Source organism: Onychostruthus taczanowskii, unplaced genomic scaffold (genome assembly GCF_017590055.1).
Source record: "Onychostruthus taczanowskii isolate IOZ18803 unplaced genomic scaffold, ASM1759005v1 scaffold303, whole genome shotgun sequence".
In the NCBI taxonomy this organism is placed as follows: domain Eukaryota; kingdom Metazoa; phylum Chordata; class Aves; order Passeriformes; family Passeridae; genus Onychostruthus; species Onychostruthus taczanowskii.
Window position 1 is genome coordinate 22,631 of NW_024500384.1, and position 23,049 is coordinate 45,679.

General features: G+C 57.5%; 2 protein-coding genes across 5 annotated transcripts; one reads left to right on the top strand and one right to left on the bottom strand.

The window, feature by feature from the left end:
- Positions 1-1,748: 1,748 nt before the first annotated feature.
- ILF3 (interleukin enhancer binding factor 3) lies at positions 1,749-17,888 on the top strand. 4 transcript variants are annotated; one of them, XM_041409637.1, is made up of 19 exons: positions 1,749-1,903; positions 1,992-2,218; positions 2,440-2,620; positions 3,195-3,342; positions 4,686-4,777; positions 5,471-5,566; positions 8,256-8,367; positions 8,656-8,753; positions 9,174-9,285; positions 9,380-9,508; positions 10,184-10,383; positions 10,623-10,793; positions 10,982-11,119; positions 11,382-11,558; positions 12,452-12,608; positions 13,565-13,618; positions 16,116-16,454; positions 17,184-17,312; positions 17,412-17,888. In XM_041409637.1, the coding sequence occupies exons 1-19, from the start codon at positions 1,901-1,903 to the stop codon at positions 17,540-17,542; spliced, it is 2,694 nt and encodes an 897-aa protein (XP_041265571.1). In that variant the 5' UTR covers positions 1,749-1,900; the 3' UTR covers positions 17,543-17,888. The 4 variants fall into 4 exon arrangements, with proteins under 4 accessions (XP_041265571.1, XP_041265572.1, XP_041265573.1 ...); XM_041409638.1 differs by having other exon boundaries at positions 17,184-17,303; XM_041409639.1 differs by having other exon boundaries at positions 9,380-9,490.
- Positions 17,889-20,745: 2,857 nt separating this feature from the next.
- LOC121338549 (beta-1,3-galactosyltransferase 2-like) lies at positions 20,746-21,799 on the bottom strand. Its single transcript, XM_041409645.1, has 2 exons — positions 21,705-21,799; positions 20,746-21,610 (listed from the first exon to the last, which is right to left on the bottom strand). The coding sequence occupies exons 1-2, from the start codon at positions 21,797-21,799 to the stop codon at positions 20,746-20,748; spliced, it is 960 nt and encodes a 319-aa protein (XP_041265579.1).
- Between the last annotated feature and the right edge of the window lie 1,250 nt (positions 21,800-23,049).

A 23,049-nucleotide genomic window follows, 5' to 3' on the forward strand; every position in this document is an offset into this window, starting at 1 on the left:
CGCCCCCTCCTCACCCCCGCGCCCCGCGCCCCCTTCTCGGTTCCTCCCCGCGGCCCTGCACCGGAGTGGGGACGGGGATGGGGGGTGGTTCTGAGGGGGGCCGGGCTTTTCCCGACCCCCTCAGCAGCCCTTGGGTGGGATGTTCGGGGGGGGCATCATGGAGGAGGTGGGATCACCCCCTTGGAGGGGCTTAAAGCCCCTCTTCCCTCCCCATCCCACCTCATCCCAGCCTGGGAATTGCAGTGGGATCATCCCCTTTGGGGGGGATTTTAGCCCTTTTCCCTGTTCAGAACCGGGATTCTCCTCTCCTCAGCTTTTCGCGGCCCCTGTCCGTGCTCCCTCACGGTTCCCGCTGCTCCAGCCCCGTTATCCGTGGCCGCTCCGTTTCTGGAGGGTTTAGAGGAACAGAAATCCAGCACCCCCCTTCCCGGCGCGGCGGGGACTGAGGGCTTTGTGCCCCCCTCGCTCCGGGATTCCCGCTGGGATCCGCGCTCCCGGGGCTCCTGGACTGCTCCCGGTGAGGGCCGTGGTGTTCCGGCTCCTCATCCATCCCGGGCAGGTGTCAAAACTCAGATAAAAGCCACCAATTCTTTCTTAAAAACGCGGCCTTGAGCCCGAGCGTGGCTTCGCCTGTGACACGCATTCCCACGTTTAGGGCAGAAATTCCAGCCTTTTATGTCCTTTGGTTGTTTTTCCCTCTGTCCTCCTCGGGAGAGTCACTCCTTCCCTTGGGAGCGCGGGAAGTTTGGTGAATTCCTTCTGGGGGTGGGAGCGGAGGTGGGGACGAGGCCAAAACCAGGTGATATTCCAGAGTTTGTCCCGTTTCCAGGGGCAGGGATTGTTTTTGTCAGGATTGGGCTCCTGGTTTAACTGAATCTGTGGTTCTTCTCCTCAAGAGACACGGGTCTGGTGGTGCTGCAGTATCAGCTCCCAGATTTCTCCCTCCAAAAATCCCAGAAGAGGGATAACGGGAACAAAGCTCTCTGGTTGTTGTGATTTTGACTGTAGGAACAACTGGGTGGGATTTCAACCCTTTCCTTATCTAGCCTGAAGGAAACTGAGGGAATTTTAAGGAAAATAACGGGGCCTGCAGGGCCCAGCCCAGAGCAGAAGGCACCGGGAGATGCCATGTGGCTCCTTGGGGATGATTCTCCCTGCTCAGCCAGCGCCGGTCGGGGCTTAATTACAATTAAATCCAGATTTATGGCGCTATTAAGTCATCCTGTGAATGAACTGGCAGGATTGGAATCGGAGGGGTTTCCTTGGATGGAATTGTGTGTCCGTACAGAGGCTCAAGGGAATGGGTTTTCCTGGTTTTTGTCCTAAAATTGTGAGCCCCAGCTCTGGGTGAGCTTGGAAGAAATTGGAACAAAAACGAATTGGAACAAAAGGCTCCGCTGCCCCAGCTGGGGGCGGTTGCCACAAAATGGGAGGAATTTGGTGTCACTTGGGCTGAATCTGTCGAATTCCAGGACTTCTGAGCGCTGGGTTCCCACCTGGATTTCCCAGGGCAGCTGCTCCAGTGTGGAGAGGGGAGTTGTGTCTGCTTTGGAGACAGGAGCTTTGGAAAAGTCCCATTTCATGGGAAAACCTCTTGGGAATAAACGGGAATAAGGATTAGATGCTCTGTGGTCCTCCATTGTCAGTCCGCAGGTCTCGGGGATATAAATCCTCGTGAGGGGAAAGCTGGGCATTGGCTAACGAGTTGGGATCTGTCTAATTGCTGTTCCTGCTTCCAGCTCCAGCGTGTGCCCCAGGCTCTGGCTGCTCCGGCTGCCCCGGCTCACCCGCTCTCTGTCGCTTTCAGATCCCGGAACGCCGCGGCGCCGCCACGCTCTGCCCGCCGGAAAAATCCAAATAAACGCCTCTGAAACGTTCAGGCAGGCAGCAGAAAACAAAAATGGTGAGGGACGGGTGCATTGGGGTGAATACCCGTGACCCAGCGCTCCCTAAATATCCCTAAATATTCCCAAATATTCCCGCCCTGGCAGCGCCCGATGCGGATCTTTGTGAACGACGACCGGCACGTGATGGCCAAGCACTCGGCCGTGTACCCCACGCAGGAGGAGCTGGAGGCCGTGCAGAACATGGTGTCCCACACGGAGCGAGCGCTCAAAGCCGTCTCCGACTGGATTGACGAGCAGGAGAAAGTCAGTGGGGAGCAGCCAGAGACGGAGTCCATGGAGACGGCGGCCGAGGAGGAGAGCAAGGAAGGAGGGTGAGCGGGGACCGTCCTGCTTTACATCCCTAAAATTGGCTTAGCTCCCTAAAAACCTGCTGGTGGAAAAGCTGTCTTCCCTTGGGGGTTTGAGGATTAACCAAGGCAGGGTTGAGGCGAGCGCTCCGGGTGGATCCTCGTGGATCCATCCCTCCGGTTGGGTGAGGCATCGCCGCGCGGTGAATTCCGCCGTCGTGACCCTCTCTGGTGGTTTTTTCCAGGGATCAGAAAGCCACGGAGCAGCTGACGAGGACCCTGCGGGGGGTGATGCGCGTGGGGCTCGTGGCCAAAGGCCTCCTGCTGAAGGGGGACCTGGACCTGGAGCTGGTCTTGCTGTGCAAAGACAAGCCCACGGCCAAGCTCCTGGAGAAAGTCGCCGATAATCTGGGAGTGCAGCTGGCGGTGAGTGGAGCCCACAGGGAAATTCCCTTTGGGATGGTTCTGGTCCCCGTGTTGGAAAAGCCATTTCCAGAGGCGTGGTGGCATTCTTTGGGATTGCTACATGAGCTTGTCCTTGTTAATTGTGGAATGGTTTGGGTTGGAAGGGATCTTTGAGCTCATCCTCTTCACGGACAATGACACCTTCCACAGGCCCCAAACCCTGTCCAGCCTGGCCTTGGGCACTTCCAGGGATCCAGGGGCAGTCACAGCTTCTCTGGGAATTCTATCCCAGCCCCTTCCTGCCCTCACAGGCAGGAATTCCTTCCCAAAATCCATCTAAATCCCCCCTTTTCCAAGGTGAAGCCATTCTCTCTTGTCCTGTCCCTCCATGCCTTGTGCCAAGTCTCTCTCCAGCTCTCCTGGAGCCCCTTTAGGCACTGGAAGGGGCTCCAAAGTCTCCCCAGAGCCTTCCCTGCTCCAGGAGACCATTCCCACAGCAGAGGGGCTCCGGGATTACGGAATCATGGAACGGTTTGGCTTGGAAGGGTCTTCAAAACCCATCTCACTCCAAGGCATCTCCACCCCAACGTTGCAGGCGATCACCGAGGACAAGTACGAGATCATCCAGTCTGTGGGAGACGCCGCCATCATCATCAAGAACACCAAGGAGCCCCCGCTGACCCTGACCATCCACCTGACGTCGCCCGTGGTCAGGGAGGAGCTGGAGAAGCAGCTGGCCGGAGGTACGGCCGGCCGGCGCCCGGCGTCCCGCGGCTAACGACCGGGAAAGTGCTCTTCAGCTTCAGCCGGAGCCGTGGCAGCTCTTCCTGGCCAAATCCTAGCCAAATTCCTTCACTGCCAACCTCGCTGAGATCCCGGTTGTGGTTTACCCGGACCGAGCTTCCGAAGCTGAGGAGCACCTTTCACACGGGATTTTGCTCTATTTTGGTTTTTTTGGTTTTTTTTTTTTTTTTTTTTAAGTATTATTACTTTATTTTTTTCTTTTGGTTCCACTTGGGCCTTTAGTTCACTAATTCATCATCTCGTTGTATTACTCGTGGTTTGTTCCCCGGCCATGTCAGTGCAGTGACATGAAAATAGAAACCAGATTTGTTTAAGAAACCTAAAAAAAAAACAAAACCCTCTTGAAGGCTTCTTGTCCGAGGAGTTGCATGTCCATGAACCGGGATGTTCCGGGATGTTCCCCCGGTGTGTGTTGCAGCAGAACACCGGGTGCTCGGGGCTCCTCCCGTGGCTCTTGCAGCACCTCAGGTTCAGAATTCCGGAAAGCGATGCAGAGTTTTGGATAAAGTTAGCTTCTCCAAATTCCCTTTGGAATCAGAATTCCAGCAGCTGCTGGTTGTCCGCTCCAATTCCGATGGGCTCCGTAGGGCCGGCGGTTCCCCCGCTCCGCACTAGCCTTATCTAAAACCCTGATCTCGAGCAATTTTGGGCGACTTCAGGCCCTTCCTCAGTTTTGCTGCAGCACAAACCGGGACCTCTTTGTGCTCTTGATTGTTGATCTCTGGTGTTGATCTCTGACCTCGTCTCCGAGCCTTCTAGTTTGTCGATTTTAGGGACGCTGGACCTTTGACCAACAGGACGTTCTCTGTCGCGGGCCGGGGCCGGGGCAGCCATCCTTCCGGGCGGAGGGTTCCCTGGATCCTCTCCAAGCCTCGCCCTTCCCTCCTCCCCACCCGCTGCGCTCCCGCTGCGGAGCCGGCGTTTCACCCCCTCAAATTTCCCCATCGCCGGCCTCGCCGCCGCCTCTCCATCCATCCAGGATTTATTTCTGTGCCCTCCACCGAGCCTCATGCCCGGTCTCCTCCTCCTCCTGCTCCTCTTCCTCCTCTTCCTTCTCCCAGCTCACATTCCAGTCCATCCCTCCCTGGGAGTTGAGCTTCCCCAGTGCCCAGGCGAGGCCGCGCGGCGGCAGCGCCGCAGCCCCTTCCCTCCCGCTCCCAGCATCCCAGCAGGATTTTTTGGGAGCCTCAGCTGCCCGTTAGGATGCTGCCTCATCCCCCTCGGCCCGACAGAAGCCCCTTGGTCAAACCGTGCCTTGTCTTCTTATTCCATCCACGACTAGAAACGCTCTCAGTCACCGACTCCCCGGACGTTCTGGACAGGCAGAAATGCCTTGCTGCCTTGGCGTCTCTGCGCCACGCCAAGTGGTTCCAGGTTTGCATTTTGTTCTTATATTTATCTTTAAGTAGAAGCGTTGGTAAACTCTTTTAAGGGGCTGAGTGATTTTTTGGAGTTGGAGTTTCAAGTGGCTGCTGGCCGCTCGGAGGTGCCGGACTGTGGGCGCTGGAGTGACTTAGGAGCCTTTGTGCGGAGCAGCCGCGGAGCTGCCACTTTGTGTGAGGAGTAACGTCCCCTTGGCCAAGACCTTGGTTAAGACCTTGGCCAACCCCTTGGCCAACACCTTAGCTAAGACCTTGGCCGACCCCTTGGTCAACCCCTTGGCTAAGTCCTTAGCTAAGACCTTGGCCAACTCCTTGGCCAACTCATTGGCTAAGGCCTTGGCCAACCCCTTGGCTAAGCCCTTAGCTAAGACCTTGGCCAACCCCTTGGCTAAGCCCTTAGCTAAGACCTTGGCCAACCCCTTGGCTAAGCCCTTAGCTAAGACCTTGGCCAACCCCTTGGCTAAGCCCTTAGCTAAGACCTTGGCCAACTCCTTGGCCAAGGCCTTGGCCAACCCCTTGGCTAGGACCTTGGCTAAGACTTCGGCCGAGCCTCGGCTGTCGCGGCGCGGCTCCGGGCGCGGGCCCAGGCTCCGGCTTTCCCCTCGGCAAAGCAGCACCTGGAGGGAGCGTCGGCGGCGCGGGCGGGCGCTCGGTGAACCCCTGTCTGGTTTGGTTCCGCTTCCAGGCCAGGGCCAACGGGCTGAAGTCGTGCGTCATCGTCATCCGGGTGCTGCGGGACCTGTGCACGCGCGTTCCCACCTGGGCCCCGCTCAGAGGATGGGTAATTCCCCTTTTCCCCTTCCGGGGGTGGGGGGTTGGTGGTCTTTCTCCCAATGCAGCTCTGCTCTTTCCCAAGGTTCCAGGCACGTCCCCTTTCCCAGGTTGGGGATTTCTGTGGATGGACGGCTTGTCTGCACTTAGAGACACAAATCAAATGTCTGTGTGCGAGTGGGTTTATCAATTGTCAGCTAATTATGAGCTCAACCTTGGCCAACCCCTTGGCTAAGCCCTTAGCTAAGACCTTGGCCAACCCCTTGGCTAAGCCCTTAGCTAAGACCTTGGCCAACTCCTTGGCCAACTCATTGGCTAAGGCCTTGGCCAACCCCTTGGCTAAGCCCTTAGCTAAGACCTTGGCCAACCCCTTGGCTAAGCCCTTAGCTAAGACCTTGGCCAACCCCTTGGCTAAGCCCTTAGCTAAGACCTTGGCCAACTCCTTGGCCAACTCCTTGGCTAAGGCCTTGGCCAACCCCTTGGCTAGGACCTTGGCTAAGACTTCGGCCGAGCCTCGGCTGTCGCGGCGCGGCTCCGGGCGCGGGCCCAGGCTCCGGCTTTCCCCTCGGCAAAGCAGCACCTGGAGGGAGCGTCGGCGGCGCGGGCGGGCGCTCGGTGAACCCCTGTCTGGTTTGGTTCCGCTTCCAGGCCAGGGCCAACGGGCTGAAGTCGTGCGTCATCGTCATCCGGGTGCTGCGGGACCTGTGCACGCGCGTTCCCACCTGGGCCCCGCTCAGAGGATGGGTAATTCCCCTTTTCCCCTTCCGGGGGTGGGGGGTTGGTGGTCTTTCTCCCAATGCAGCTCTGCTCTTTCCCAAGGTTCCAGGCACGTCCCCTTTCCCAGGTTGGGGATTTCTGTGGATGGACGGCTTGTCTGCACTTAGAGACACAAATCAAATGTCTGTGTGCGAGTGGGTTTATCAATTGTCAGCTAATTATGAGCTCACGTTGTTAGCAAATTGGTAATGGATTATCAGCTCGCCTTGGTGCTGAATTGCTTAATCAGTTATCAGCTCAGGTTGTTGCTGAATTGCTTTATCAGTTATCAACTCGCCTTACTATCGAGTTGTTTTATCAATTATTAAATCACATTATTATCAAAACATTTTCTCAGCTACCAGATCACGTTATTGTCAGTGTTATCAGCTGTCAAGTCCTGTTATCAAATTGTTTTATCAGTTATCAAACCACATTGTTATCATTATCAAATTGTTTTATCAGTTATCAAACCACATCGTTATCATTATCAAATTGTTTTATAAATTATCAAGTCACGTTATCATCAAATATTAAGTATCAAATTGTGTTATTTTAAAATATTTTTATTAATTTTCAAGTTTTGTTATCAAATGCTTTTATCAATCATCAAATCGCTTTATCAGTTACCAAACCATGCTGTCCTCAAATACCATCATCAGTTTCCTTTATCAATTAACAAACGGTTTTATCAGTTATCAAACAACTTTATCTTATCAAGTCACATCATCAGCTTGTTTTATTAATTACCAAACCACGTTGTTATCAAACTGTTTTATCCATTCAGCCCTTCCACAGCCTGGCTCCTCTCCTCCTTTGGGCACCAGAAGCTGCTCTCAGATGGGTCCCTTCCCTGGAGTCCTTCCTTGGATCCCTTTCCAGGGATCCCATTTCCCGGCGTGTTTCCTGGGGTCCCTGTCCCAGGATCCCTTTTGGAGTGCCATTCCAGGGGGTCCCTGTGCCAGAATCTCTTTTTTGGGGCCCTTCTCCCAGATCCCTTTTCCAGGGTCCCTTTCTGGGATTCCTCTCCCAGGTCTCCTGTTCAGGGGTCCATTTCCTGGGATCCCTTTTTTAAGTCCCTCTCTGGGATCCCTTTCCCAGGGTCCCTTTCTGGGATCCCTTTTCCAGGTCCCTCTCTGGGATCTCCTTTTCCAGGTCCCTCTCTGGGATCCCTTTCCCAGGGTCCCTTTCTGGGATCCCTTTTCCAGGTCCCTCTCTGGGATCCCTTTCCCAGTCCCTCTCTGGGATCTCCCTTTCCCAGTCCCTCTCTGGGATCTCTTTTCCAGGGATCCCTTTTCCAGGGGTCCATTTCCTCAGATCCCTTTCCCAGGTCCCCCTCTAGGATCCCTTTCCCAGGGATCCCTTTCCCAGGGGTCCATTTCCTCAGATCCCTTTCCCAGGTCCCCCTCTAGGATCCCTTTCCCAGGGATCCCTTTCCCAGGGGTCCATTTCCTCAGATCCCTTTCCCAGGTCCCCCTCTAGGATCCCTTTCCCAGGGATCCCTTTCCCAGGGGTCCATTTCCTCAGATCCCTTTCCCAGGTCCCCCTCTAGGATCCCTTTCCCAGGGATCCCTTTTCCAGGGGTCCATTTCCTCAGATCCCTTTCCCACATCCCTCTCTGGGATCCCTTTTCCAGGGGTCCATTTCCTGAGATCCCTTTCCCAGGTCCCACTCTAGGATCCCTTTCCCAGGGATCCCTTTTCCAGGGGTCCATTTCCTCAGATCCCTTTCCCAGTCCCTCTCTAGGATCCCTTTTCCAGGGGTCCATTTCCTCAGATCCCTTTCCCAGTCCCCCTCTAGGATCCCTTTCCCAGGGATCCCTTTTCCAGGGGTCCATTTCCTCAGATCCCTTTCCCAGTCCCTCTCTAGGATCCCTTTTCCAGGCCCCTCTCCGGGCTCCCTCTCCCCTCTACCCTTCCCTCACTTCCCTCCTTCCCTTGCAGCCTCTGGAGCTGCTGTGTGAGAAGTCCATCGGCACGGCCAACCGGCCCATGGGCGCGGGCGAGGCGCTGCGCCGGGTGCTGGAGTGCCTGGCCTCGGGCATCGTCATGCCAGGTGAGCTCCGGCCGCGGCGTTCCCGCGGGAGCGGAGCCGGGAGGAGCGCGGGGGGTGCCGGCGGTCGGGAGCCCCCCTCCGTCCCCACGGGCACGCGGAGATTCCCGGCCCTGCCGTGCTCTGGAGCCGCCTCAGCCCCGTAGAGAGAGTTTGGCTCCCGGGGAGTGCCATTCCCACGGCCAATCCCAAAGAAATCCCGGCGAGCCGCGCCTTCGGAGCTGCCCCAGGGAATTTAGGGTAGAGACCCGGGATAATTCTCTGCATATCTTCCTTGTTTCCTGCCTTCAGATGGTTCTGGTATTTATGACCCTTGTGAAAAAGAAGCCACTGATGCTATTGGGCATCTAGACAGACAACAAAGGGAAGATATCACACAGAGTGCTCAGGTATAGTGTGACCTCCATCCGGCCCTTCCCAATCCCCGGCTCGCTCCGCTCCCAGCTCCCTCGGCCACCGTAGCTTAGACCTGTGGTCACTCAGCACTGTGGTCACTCAGCACCATTGTCACTCAGCACCGTGGTCACTCAGCACCGTGGTCACTCAGCATGGCCACACGGTGCTGTGGTCACTCGGTGCCACGGTCACCCCACCAGGCCACCCGTGTTGGCCCCATAGTTTGGCCACCCAGAGCAAAGAATCAGGTGTTGAGTAGCGAATTGTCCCGACGCCCCTTTTTGGGTGAAAGTCCCCAAAAGACTCAGTGGGAGAGCCCCCCCTGAGGATGGATCGGTGCAGGGGGGCTGTGTGGGGCTGTGAGCAGGGGGGGGTCTCCGGCAGCTCCCGGTGACCCCCGCTCCTGTCCCCAGCACGCGCTGCGGCTCGCCGCCTTCGGCCAGCTCCACAAGGTCCTGGGCATGGATCCCCTGCCCTCCAAAATGCCCAAGAAACCAAAGAACGAGAACCCAGTCGATTATACTGGTACGTACCGGGAGGGGGGACGGCCCCGCATCCCATCCTGAGGATTTGGGTGGAAAACAGGGGATTTAGGGAGTGCTTGTGCTCGTTGCTGCAGTTCAGATCCCGCCCAGCACCACGTACGCCGTGACCCCCATGAAACGGCCGATGGAGGAGGATGGGGAGGAGAAATCCCCCAGCAAAAAGAAAAAGAAGATTCAGAAAAAAGGTATTGAGTTAACGAGAGGTAGGTACGGCCTGGGGGGAAATGGGGTGGAAATTGGGGGTACAGTGCAGGACTGGGGGCTTGGGGGGGCTGTAGATAGGGGGTACAGGGGTGTGGGGATGGATAAAACAACTTAAAAGTGGGAGATTTGTGCTGGGCAGAATTGAAACCAAGGAGGAAAAGGTCAGGACTTGTCTGGGAGGTGGAAAAGACTGATGGGAACTCATCTGAAATAGGAAAAGACCAGTCAGAAGTGGTGTGGAATTGGAAAAGATGAATGGGGACTGCTCTGGAATTGGGAAAGGTCAATGGGAAGTGGTCTGGGATGAGAAAAGACCAGTGGGAACTGGTCTAAAATGAGAAAAGACCAGTTGGAACTGGTGTGAGATCAGAAAATGCTGGTCAGGACTGGTGTAAAATGGGAAAAGACTGGTCAGGACTGGTCTAAAATGGGAAAAAACTGGTCAGAACTGATTTGCATTTGGAAAAGACTGGTGGGAACTGGTCTGGAATGGGAACAGACCTATGGGAACTGGTCTGGAATTAGCAAACATCGATCAGGACTGGCCTGAAATTAAAAAACACCAATTAAAACTGGCCCCAAACTGGAAAATACTGGCCTGGAATCAGTTTTGCTTCTTCAAATGAGCTGCCAAACACCCACAAACTCTCAGTGTTGTTTTCCCCCCCGTGCAGAGGAAAAGCTGGAGCCTCCACAGGCCATGAACGCGCTGATGAAGCTGAACCAGCTCAAACCAGGGCTCCAGTACAAACTGGTGTCCCAGACCGGCCCCGTGCACGCTCCCATCTTCACCATGTCCGTGGAGATCGACGGCAGCACCTTCGAGGCCTCGGGGCCGTCCAAGAAAACGGCGAAGCTTCACGTGGCTGTGAAGGTGAGTGTGGGAATGGGAGTGGGAATGGGAATGGGAATGGGAAAAGCAGCAGAACCTCCAGGAATGGGGTGGGAGCAGCACCAGGAGCTCCCAGCCTCAAGCGTCCCCTTGAGTGCCCGCAGGATTTGGGATTGCTGAGCACCAGAGGAGTCAATAAAAAGCCTGGAGCAGCTTCCTGGAGTGTTTTCCCAAGTGGGTGGTGCTGGAGCACGGCTCCTGACCTCCCTGCTGCCCTCCAGGTGCTGCAGGACATGGGTTTGCCCACCGGGGTGGAAGGCAAGGACTCCAGCAAGGGCGACGAGTCGGCGGAGGAGACGGAGACGAAGCCGGTGGTCGTGGCTCCTCCGCCCGTGGTGGAAACGGTGTCAACGCCCACAGCAGCCTCACCCCCCTCGGATCAGACCCCTGAGGTGGGTGGGGGGACGTGGCACGGGACACGTGGCACCGTGGCAGCTGTGCTGGTGTTGGTTTTGGGTCACTCCTGGCGAAAGCAGGAGGCGGAAGTGGCTCCTTGGGTGTCCTTCCCAAAAAAGTTGGGGAGGAGCTCCGTGTGAAGTGGGGACGTTTTGGGGCTCACCCAGCCTTTCTGTGCCTGCAGAACGTGAAGCAGCAGGGACCAATCCTGACAAAGCACGGGAAGAACCCGGTGATGGAGCTGAACGAGAAGCGACGCGGGCTCAAGTACGAGCTGATCTCAGAGACGGGCGGGAGCCACGACAAGCGCTTTGTCATGGAGGTGAGGGGACACAGCACCTCCTGCCCCTCCCAGCAGCTCCAATCCAGAGCTCCTCGGGTGGGAAAAGAGCCTGGAAAGCCACCTCATCCCCTCCCAAGAGTTTAAATCATCAAATCCAAGAGGTTTGGCTTGGGAGAAACCTTTTAAAGCTCGTTAGTAGGCAGGGACAGCCTGTGACACTTCCAGCTCTGGGATTCCCTGTAGGTCTGCCATCTTTTCCTGCCCTTTCCCACTTCAATGTGTGGTTCCATCCCTTTCCAAGGTGGAGGTGGACGGGCAGAAGTTCCAAGGTGCTGGCTCAAACAAGAAGGTGGCCAAAGCCTACGCGGCGCTGGCCGCGCTGGAGAAGCTGTTCCCAGATGCTCCCGTTGCCATCGAGCAGAACAAGAAGAAAAGAGCCCCTGTTCCAGCCAGGGGTGGCCCCAAATTCCCAGTCAAAGTGAGTGAAATCCCCAATCCCGCAGCTCTGGAATGGGAAAAGAGTGGTGGGAACTGGTCTGGAGGGGGAAAAGACCGATGGGAACCAGGCCAAGATGAGAACATAGGGATCAGGACTGGACTAAAACAGGAAAAGACTGATGGGAACTGGTCTGGAATGGGAAAAGACCAATGGGACCCAGGCCAAGATCAGAAAATACTGATCAGGACTGATCTAAAGCAGAAAAAGACTGATGGAAACTGGTCTGGAATGGGAAAAGACCAATGGGACCCAGGCCAAGATCAGAAAATACTGATCAGGACTGATCTAAAGCAGAAAAAGACTGATGGAAACTGGTCTGGAATGGGAAAAGACCAATGGGACCCAGGCCAAGATCAGAAAATACTGATCAGGACTGATCTAAAGCAGAAAAAGACTGATGGAAACTGGTCTGGAATGGGAAAAGACCAATGGGACCCAGGCCAAGATCAGAAAATACTGATCAGGACTGATCTAAAGCAGGAAAAGACTGATGGGAACTGGTCAGGAATGGGAAAAGACCCATGGGAGCCAGGCCAAGATCAGAAAATACTGATCAGGACTGATCTAAAACAGAAAAAGACTGATGGGAACTGGTCTGGAATGGGAAAAGACCTGGGATCTAACTCTGGGGTGTAACTCACCAGCCACTGGCTCTGGGGTTTGATCCTTTTCTGGGAGCAGAGCAAACAGCTTGGAAGCACAAAACCCATCAGGTTTTGCAGCAGAAAACCTCTGGATTTGGAGGTGCCTGAATTTGGGTTCCGCCTCAGTGGCTCTTGTTGCATCCTGGGGCTCTGCTTCGGGAGGATTTTGGGAAATCCCTCACCCCAGCTCCGAGTGACACCTCTGTCCCCTTCTCCTTGTCCCCACAGCAGCACAACCCGGGCTTCGGCATGGGGGGGGGCCCCATGCACAACGAGGCCCCCCCACCCCCCAACATGCGGGGCCGCGGCCGGGGCGGCAACATCCGGGGCCGGGGGAGAGGCCGGGGCGGCTTTGGCGGCAACCACGGCGGCTACATGAACACAGGTGAGGGCCAGCAGCACACCTGGGGGGGCTCAGACCCCCCCTAGCACCCCTGGGCATCAGCCTTCCCCCCTGGTATGGCACATGGAGGTTCCAGAACTCTCCGCAGGGGAATGACCCCTCTTCCTCCACTCTGGCGTTGTGGTGATGGCTCCTGGATGTTCCAGAGCCCCCCCAAATCCCTGTGAGGGAACAAATCCCCCTCTGGCGTTGGGGTGATGGCTCTTGGATGTTCCAGAGCCCCCCAAATTCCTGTGAGGGAACAAATCCCCCTCTGGCGTTGGGGTGATGGCTCTTGGATGTTCCAGAGCCCCCCAAATTCCTGTGAGGGAACAAATCCCCCTCTGGCGTTGGGGTGATGGCTCTTGGATGTTCCAGAGCCCCCCAAATTCCTGTGAGGGAACAAATCCCCCTCTGGCGTTGTGTCCATGGCTCCTGGATGTTCCAGAGCCCCCCAAATCTCTGTGGGGGAACAAATCTCCCTCTGGTGTTGTGGTGATGGCTCCTGGATGTTCCAGAGCCCCCCCAAATCCCTGTGAGGGAACAAATCCCCCTCTGGCGTTGTGGTGATGGCTCTTGGATGTTCCAGAGCCCCCCAAATTCCTGGGAGGGAACAAATACCCCTCTGGTGTTGTGTCCATGGCTCCTGGATGTTCCAGAGCCCCCCCAAATCCCTGTGAGGGCACAAATCCCCCTCTGGCGTTGGGGTGATGGCTCTTGGATGTTCCAGAGCCCCCCCAAATCCCTGTGAGGGCACAAATCCCCCTCTGGCGTTGGGGTGATGGCTCTTGGATGTTCCAGAGCCCCCCCAAATCCCTGTGAGGGAACAAATCCCCCTCTGGTGTTGTGTCCATGTCAGTTGGATTTCCTGGAGCCCTCCATGGGGAAATGGCCCCCCCAAATTCAGGACATTTCACCCTTGGAATCTCTGTTTATTCCAACATTTCCTTCCTTTCCAGGGGCTGGGTACGGGAGCTACGGCTACGGAGGGAATTCCGCCACTGCTGGCTACAGTAAGTCCCTTTTTCCACCCAAAATCCCAACAAGTGTCATCGTGATGGGGACTAAAATTTCCCAGGAAAATGGCTCAAGGGAAGGCAGCTTTTTTTTTTATCAGTTCTTGGTTTTTAAGGAAACCAAAGCGTTTTCATCAATTCTGTCTTAGCTTACAGCAAGTTTTTTTTCTTACAAAATCCAAAACTTTAAAAAAATCCCAGAGATTGGGTCAGACCCCTCTGGGTGTTGGGAAGATTTTTCCACATGGATCTGATCCAGCCCAGCCTTTTAAAGATGTGAAATTCCCTGATTTGTTGGAATGCTTGGATTTGCCTGTGTGCAAATCCTTTGAACCACGCTGGGCTCTGGGAATTGTTCCTCTGCTCCCATCCTGATCCAATAAATATCCAGGCATTGGGGAATGTCTTGGATGCTTTGGGAAATCCGTGGTTGCCATGGAAATGGGCTCTTGGAGCAAAATGCTTCCTCAGAGTGCTGGAATCACCTGGAGAATGAAATATCCCCAAAATCAGGAACTGAGGGGAATTTTGGAATTGGCTTGAGTCTCAGAACCCGTCAAATTCCGAGTGTTTTGGTCTTTTATTCCTTGTGGTTTGGGTTTGAAAGTTGTCTTTGCTGGATTTGGTGGCACCGTGGTTCCCATCTTTGAGGGCCTTGAGTTAATTCCATAATTTAACCAAAAAAAGAAGGAAAAGGAAGCTCCAGGTTTAAACTGAGTGAGTCCAAGGGGTTCAGTGGATCCTTAAAATATTTGTTATAATAATTATCCCCTTTTTTTGAAAAATAACGACCATTGTTGGAGGTCCTGACTCTTTATCCAGGGGACAGATCCCATCCTGGAGGATCCAGAAATGATCCTTAGGATCCCTCCCTCTCCCAGGTGGAAAAACTGCCCTTCCCAAGCCACCACGTGCTGCTGGATATTTCTATCCCTGAGCTCTGATTTGGGGTAAATCACAGCTAATCCCGTGTCAAGCATGAAAGCTTTGGAATTCTGCTCGGAATGTTGGGATAAAGTGGAAAATCCAGGACTCTTGGGGTGGGAGAGCTCCACTTCCAGCTCTGCTGTCTGAATCCCCCCACTCCTGGATCCAAACCCCAGGATTTTCCCACTGGGATGGCCCAAGGGGACTCTGCTCCAGCAGAGACAAGTTTTGCTCCAACCCTGGAGATAAATTTATTCCAGAGCCTCGTTTCTGCCGAGTGAATCCGGGATTTTCTGTGGAAGAGGAATAAAATCTTCACGTGGAAAAGGGGACATGGAAGAGAATCCACTAAATGATCCCACAATTAATGGATCCCAGAATTTAAATCTTCCAGAAGCTCTTGGCAGCACAGCCATGGGATTTGGGGATGGAGCTGGGATTCACCTGGGATCAGTCTGGGTGTTCCACATGGAGCTGTAGAAGTGAAGCACATGGAACTTCACTCCTTGGATCCTTTTTAACCCAATTCTGCCCCGTTTTGCTGCTGGCAGATCCCTCCTGATCCCACGGGGTTTTAGATTCCGGTGGCTTTTTTTTCCCTCAAAAATAAGTTTCGTTTTGGATGCTCCCAGTTCTTCATGGAATGGCAGGAATTGGGCAGGAAAAGAAGCACTCAGAGTTCGGCTGTGGGACCCTGAAGAGATGAAATCGAACCCAGATGAACTCCCAGATGGAATTACCCAAATCCCAGGAAGATAAACGGTGCAGTCCTGTGGATTCCTCATTCCTGGAGCAGGATTCTCCCTCACTCCAGAGCATCTCACTCCGGGATGGTGTTTGGACTTCGTAGGGTTGAGGGAGGCCCAGGATGGATCCAGATGGGGGATCCTGCTGGAATCACAGGATGGATCCTGCTGGAATCACAGGGATGGATCAATCCAGATGGGAGATCCAGCTGTAATCACAGGGATGGATCCAGCTGGAATCACAGGGATGGATCCTGCTGGAATCACAGGGATGGATCAGTCCAGATGGGAGATCCTGCTGGAATCACAGGATGGAGCCAGCTGGGAGATCTGCTGGAATCACAGGGAAGGATCAGTCCAGATGGGAGGTCCTGCTGGAATCACAGGATGCATCAGTCCAGATGGGAGGTCCTGCTGGAATCACAGGATGGATCAGTCCAGATGGGGGATCCTGCTGGAATCACAGGGATGAATCCTGCTGGAATCACAGGGATGGATCCTGCTGGAATCACAGGGATGGATCCAGCTGGGAGATCTGCTGGAATCACAGGGATGGATCAATCCAGATGGGAGATCCTGATGGAATCACAGGGATGGATCCTGCTGGAATCACAGGGATGGGCCCGGATGGGGGGTCTGGATGGGAATGGAATCACAGGCACAGATCCACAGGGGGGTTCTGCACTTGGGGGGCTCCCACTGTGTTCCCAGCAAACTCAGGGGTCTCCATCAGCTCCGGACCACGCTCAGCCTCACAAACCCTCCTCCCCTCGGGAGGGGCTGAACCCCCCGGGATCACTGACCCTCCTCTCTCTGTCCAGGCCAGTTCTACAGCAACGGTGGCCACTCCAACTCGGGGGGCGGCGGCGGCTCCTCGGGCTACGGCTCCTACTACCAGGGCGGCGACGGCTACACGGCCCCCGCGCCGCCCAAGCACGGCGGCAAGAAGCAGCAGCACGGCGGCGGCCAGAAGGCCTCGTACGGCTCCGGCTACGGCACCCACCAGGGCCAGCAGCCCTACGGGCAGGGCCAGTACGGCGGCTACGGCCCCGGGCAGGGCAAGCAGAAAGGCTACGGCCACGGCCAGGGTGGCTACTCCTACTCCAACTCCTACAACTCGCCCGGCGGCGGCTCCGACTACAACTACGAGAGCAAATACAGTGAGTGGAGAGGGGGAGCGGTGGGTGGGAGAGGTTTGGAGTTAAGGGTTGAGGTTGGGTTTGATCCCAAAGTTGGGTCAAGGTTGTTTCAGGGTTGTCTCTGCAGTAGCGGGAGGGGACCCTGGTGACCCCTCTGTGCTGGGGCTGGGCTGGGGCAGGCAGAGAGAGCTCCAGGGGGGTCTTCCTGCCCCTCCCAGGAGCTGGAGCTGCAAATACGGGGAGGTTTGGGTTAAAAGGGATTTGGGGCTGGAGCGGCAAATAAGGGGAGGTTTGGGTTAAATGAGAGATTTGGGGCTGGAGCTGTGAATAAGGGGAGGTTTGGGTTAAAAGAAGGATTTGGGGCTGGAGCGGTGAATAACGGGAGGTTTGGGTTAAAAGGGATTTGGGGCTGGAGCTGCAAATAAGGGGAGGTTTGGGTTAAAAGGGATTTGGGGCTGGAGCTGTGAATAAGGGGAGGTTTGGGTTAAATGAGAGATTTGGGGCTGGAGCTGGGATGAGTCTGACAGGGAGAGGGGACAGAGGGGGTGGGTGCCCAGCCCAGGGCACATTCCTAGGGGATACTCCAAGGCTCAGAATGCCCCTGCCAGGGTCAGGTAAAGATCCCTTCGCACCCAAATCCTCCTGGAATTCCAGGGTCTCGAGGGGGGCTTGGCTTAGTTGAACTGAGTGCCCTGAGGGTGTTGGGGGTCCCTGCTCACATCCTCATCCCCACTTTTTCCCCATTCCCAGGTTACAGCGGCAACAGCGGCCGCGGCGGCGGCGGCAACAACTACTCCGGGGGCGGCTCCTACAACTCGGGCTCCCACGGGGGCTACGGGGGCTCCGGGGGCGGGGGCTCCTCGTACCAAGGTAAGGCAGGTCAGTATTGACACCCCCACGCCGGCGGGTTTGGGGCCCTGCTCCAGCTCCACGGCCACCCTAATTCCTTCTTCTTCCTCCTCCTCCTCCTCCTCCCAGGTGGATACTCCTCCCAGTCCAACTACAACTCCCCGGGTTCCCAGAACTACAGCGGCCCCCCCAGCTCCTACCAGGCGTCCCAGGGTGGATACGGCAGGAACGAGCACAGCATGAGTTACCAGTACAGATAAACCCCCGTGTCCCGCCGAGCTGCCCCCGGGATCCTCCGGGTTTTATCCCCCTTTTTTCCCCCCGCCCCGTTGCTCTGTGTGACCCGTCACCGGCGGCCGCCCCGCGCCCGCCGCCCCTGGGCCTCTATTTAATGGGTCGTAGTTGCCACGACGACTTGGTCTGAATAGGATTATTATTATTATTTTTGGGGTTTTATTCGTTTTTGTTTTATTTTGTTTTTTTGGTTGTTTTTTTTTTTCGGGGAAGTCAATCCAATTCTGGAGCCTTTTCCCAGGCCCCGGCTGGGGGACGGGCCCTCGTTGTTCTGCTTTTGTGAAGTGCGTTAAAAAGGAGCTTTTTTCGGTATTTTCTGGCTTTGGTGGTTTCAGTTTTTTTGGGGAAGGCGTCGGGGGTTGGGAGGGAGGGGGGTCAGGAGGTGAATAAACCCAAAATTTGGGATGGTTCGGGCTCCCAATACGTTGTTCTGCACCTCCAAACCCCAACGTTGGGAGGGTTCTCATAAAAAAAACCCCAAAACTAAATTCCAAGTATTTGTCCCTTAAACCCCTTAAGTTCAGAGTACTGGGGTTGAACTGGGGCCAAACTGGGGTTGAACTGGGGCCAAACTGGGGCTGAACTGGGACCAAACTGGGGCTGAACTGGGACCAAACTGGGGCTGAACTGGGGGCACTCTGGGGTTGAACCGGGGCCTTGTGTCTCCTTTGGATGAATCTTGTGCCGGTGGTTCCGGACCCTGGAAAACACTGGAAATGATGCCTGGAGTGGGGCACTCAAACACCGGGAACGGCACCTGGAGTGGGGCACGGCCTCTCAGTCACTGGGAACGGCCCCTCAAACAGCGGGAACAATGCCTGGAATGTGGCACATCCTGGGAAGCAACATCAGGAACGGCACCTGAAGTGGGGCACGGCCTGGCAAACACCGGGAATGGCACCTGGAGCAGGACACAGCCCCTCAAACACTGGGAATGGCAGCTGGAGCAGGGCACGGCCTGGGAAATGGCACCTGCCACTGGGAATGGCACCTGGCAAACACCGGGAATGGCACCTGGAGCAGGGCATGGCCCCTCAAACACCAGGAACAATGCCTGGAATGGGGCACATTCTGGGAAGCACCATCAGGAATGGCACCTGGAGCGGGGCACAGCCTGGCAAACACCGGGAATGGCACCTGGAGCAGGGCACCGCCCCTCAAACACTGGGAATGGCACCTGGCAAACACCGGGAATGGCACCTGGAGCAGGGCACCGCCCCTCAAACACTGGGAATGGCACCTGGCAAACACCGGGAATGGCACCTGGAGCAGGGCACCGCCCCTCAAACACTGGGAATGGCACCTGGCAAACACCGGGAATGGCACCTGGAGCAGGGCACCGCCCCTCAAACACTGGGAATGGCACCTGGCAAACACAGGGAATGGCACCCGGAGCGGGGCACGGCCTCTCAGTCACTGGGAACAGCCCCTCAAACAGCGGGAACAATGCCTGGAATGTGGCACATCCTGGGAAGCACCGGGAACGGCACCTGGAGCCGGGCACGGCCTCTCAGTCACTGGGAACGGCCCCTCAAACAGCGGGAACAATGCCTGGAATGTGGCACATCCTGGGAAGCACCGGGAACGGCACCTGGAGCCGGGCACGGCCTCTCAGTCACTGGGAACGGCATCTGGAGCAGGGCACGGCCTGGCAAACACCGGGAATGCTGCCCAGAGCGAGGCACATTCCGGCGCCAGGGCCCCTTCCTGACCCGGATCCATCGTGACGGCAGCACCGGCGTGGACGAGGCTCCAGCTCTTTTATTAAAAACTTTGGATATAAGTTAACGCGGCGCGGCGGATCCCAGATCCGGGCGGATCCCTGATCGATCCTCGGTAACCAAACAACAGCTCGGTGAAGGGATGGAGCAGCAGCTCCAGGCTCAGAGGGACAGGAACGGCCCGGGGGGACCCCGAGGTTCAGCGGCACAGCGGATCCCAGATCCGGGCGGATCCCGGCCCTGATCGATCCTCGATAACCAAACAACAGCTCGGTGGAGGGATGGAGCAGCAGCTCCAGGCTCAGAGGGACAGGAACGGCCCGGGGGGACCCCGAGGTTCAGCGGCTGCTCCGCAGCCAGGACCAGGCACGGGCTGACGCCGGGAGATCCCAGTGGCTCCAGTGGATCCCAGTTACAGGAGAGATCCCAGTGACTGCAGTGGATCCCAGTTGCAGGAGAGATCCCAGTGACTCCAGTGTATCCCAGTGACACAGAGAGGTCCCAGTTACAGCCGGTGGGTCCCAGTGACACCAAGATATCCCAGTTACAGTCAGTGGATCCCTGTTACAGACAGTGGATCCCAGTAACACAGGTGGATCCCAGTGACACCAGGAGATCCCAGTTAGAGTCAGTGGGTCCCAGTGACAGCAGGAGATCCCAGTTACAGTCAGTGAATCCCAGTGGGTTACAGTCAGTGGATCCTGGTAACAACAGTGGATCCCAGTAACACCAGTGGATCCCAGTGACACTAGGAGATCCCAGTTAGAGTCAGTGGGTCCCAGTGACAGCAGGAGATCCCAGTTAGTCAGTGGATCCCAGTGACACTAGGAGATCCCAGTTAGAGTCAGTGGATCCCAGTGACAGCAGGAGATCCCAGTTACAGTCAGTGAATCCCAGTGACGCTGGGAGATCCCAGTTACAGTCAGTGGATCCCAGTGACACCGGGAGATCCCGGTAACACCAGTGGATCCCGGTGACACCGGGAGATCCCAGTTACAATCAGTGGATCCCAGCGACACTGGAAGATCCCAGATACAGTCAGTAGATCCCAGTGACACCGGGAGATCCCAGTCACAGCCAGCACCTCCCAGTGCCACCAGCGGCTCCCAGTGACACCGGGAGATCCCAGTTACAGTCATTGGATCCCGGTGACACCAGTGGATCCCAGTGACACCAGGAGATCCCAGTCACAGCCAGCAGCTCCCAGTGCCACCAGCGGCTCCCAGTGACACTGGGAGATCCCAGTTACAGTCAGTGGATTCCGGTGACACCAGCGGCTCCCAATGACAGTCAATGGATCCTGGTGACACCAGCGGCTCCCAGTGACACTGGGAGATTCCAGTTACAGTCAGTAGATCCCAGTGACACCAGGAGATCCCAGTCACCGCCAGCACCTCCCGGTGCCACCCGCGGCCAGCGGCACCGTCGGAGCCCGGCGCGTCCCCGCCCTAGGGACACCTGAGGGACGCGTTGCGGAAGTGCGGCCACAGCCGCAGCAGCTCCCGGGGCCCGTAGTGGTGCACCATGACCAGGCGCGAGAAGCGGCAGCGCTCGTAGTCCAGCCGGTACATGGTGAAGGCGCCGGGCGGCGGGTCGGTGACGCCCACGCCCAGCGCGTGCAGGCAGATGCCCACGAAGGCGTCCTCCATGTTGATGACGGGCAGCGTCTGCGCCACGCCGAAGACGCGCAGCGCCAGGTCCCCCGAGAGCACGTAGCCGGGCCCGCCGCAGTAGGGCGGGTACGTGTCGTTGGGGTACACCTCCCGCGGCACGAACCACTTGTAGGCGCGGTTCCGCAGCGGCCCGGTCCAGCGGTACACGTAACCCGTCAGGAAATCCGTCCTGGGCGGCCTCAGCAGCCCCGCCAGGTACTCCAGGTTGAGGAAGACGTCGTGGTCGGCCTTCATCACGTAGCTGGCGTTGGGACAGAAGCGGCTCACCCACTCCAAGCCCATCAGCGTCTTGAGCGTCAGGTTGTTGTAGGTGTCCAGGAAATCCTGCTGCAGCAGATCGCCGTGCAGCTCGTCCTCCTCCTGCAGCACGGGGCGCAGCTCGGCGCCGAACACGGGGTGCACGCCCAGCAGGAAGAGCCGCAGCACCGACAGCCCCGGCACGGCGCCCTCGTCGCCCCAGGTGCGGCGCACGGCGTCGCGGGCCTCCAGGTCGGCCGGGGACGTCACCACCAGCAGCACCAGGAACGGCGCCCGCTCCCGGCACTTGTCGGGGTGGTTCAGCAGGAAGCGGTAGGGGTAGGGGTACGGCGGCTGCAGGGGGTGCCGCCGCGGCCGTGGGGGCTCCGTGGCGTTGGCGGGGCTGNNNNCGGCGGGCGTGCAGCGCCAGCAGGGTCAGCGCCGCGGCCGCCGGCAGCAGGAGCAGGCGGCAGCTCGGGGGGAGCTTCATGGTTCACCTGTTGGGGAGGGGGGAGAGGAGGTTGGGGTGGGCTCGGCACCGGGAGCGGGGGGTTGGCATCACCAGCCGCGACACCGGAATCCTGCTGGGCATCGCAGTCCTGATGTGCCCGAATGTTGGCGCTCAAATCACACCGGCACCGGGATCCCGGCCAGATCCTGCTGCCTGAGCACCCCAATCCCCCCCAGATCCCTCCCTGAGCACCCCAATCCCCCCCAGATCCCTCCCTGAGCACCCCAATCCCCCCCAGATCCCTCCCTGAGCACCCCAATCCCCCCCAGATCCCTCCCTGAGCACCCCAATCCCCCCCAGATCCCTCCCTGAGCACCCCAATCCCCCCCAGATCCCTCCCTGAGCACCCCAATCCCCCCCAGATCCCTCCCTGAGCACCCCAATCCCCCCCAGATCCCTCCCTGAGCACCCCAATCCCCCCCAGATCCCTCCCTGAGCACCCCAATCCCCCCCAGATCCCTCCCTGAGCACCCCAATCCCCCCCAGATCCCTCCCTGAGCACCCCAATCCCCCCCAGATCCCTCCCTGAGCACCCCAATCCCCCCCAGATCCCTCCCTGAGCACCCCAATCCCCCCCAGATCCCTCCCTGAGCACCCCAATCCCCCCCAGATCCCTCCCTGAGCACCCCAATCCCCCCCAGATCCCTCCCTGAGCACCCCAATCCCCCCCAGATCCCTCCCTGAGCACCCCAATCCCCCCCAGATCCCTCCCTGAGCACCCCAATCCCCCCCAGATCCCTCCCTGAGCACCCCAATCCCCCCCAGATCCCTCCCTGAGCACCCCAATCCCCCCCAGATCCCTCCCTGAGCACCCCAATCCCCCCCAGATCCCTCCCTGAGCACCCCAATCCCCCCCAGATCCCTCCCTGAGCACCCCAATCCCCCCCAGATCCCTCCCTGAGCACCCCAATCCCCCCCAGATCCCTCCCTGAGCACCCCAATCCCCCCCAGATCCCTCCCTGAGCACCCCAATCCCCCCCAGATCCCTCCCTGAGCACCCCAATCCCCCCCAGATCCCTCCCTGAGCACCCCAATCCCCCCCAGATCCCTCCCTGAGCACCCCAATCCCCCCCAGATCCCTCCCTGAGCACCCCAATCCCCCCCAGATCCCTCCCTGAGCACCCCAATCCCCCCCAGATCCCTCCCTGAGCACCCCAATCCCCCCCAGATCCCTCCCTGAGCACCCCAATCCCCCCCAGATCCCTCCCTGAGCACCCCAATCCCCCCCAGATCCCTCCCTGAGCACCCCAATCCCCCCCAGATCCCTCCCTGAGCACCCCAATCCCCCCCAGATCCCTCCCTGAGCACCCCAATCCCCCCCAGATCCCTCC

Bases quoted from the DNA above. Each gene is read 5' to 3' on its own strand.
- ILF3 (XM_041409637.1), top strand. The intron at 4,778-5,470 runs GTTTGCATTTTG...TTCCGCTTCCAG, and splicing joins GCCACGCCAAGTGGTTCCAG to GCCAGGGCCAACGGGCTGAA. The intron at 8,754-9,173 runs GTATAGTGTGAC...TCCTGTCCCCAG, and splicing joins ATATCACACAGAGTGCTCAG to CACGCGCTGCGGCTCGCCGC.
- LOC121338549 (XM_041409645.1), bottom strand. From the start codon at position 21,799: ATGCCCAGCAGGATTCCGGTGTCGCGGCTGGTGATGCCAACCCCCCGC.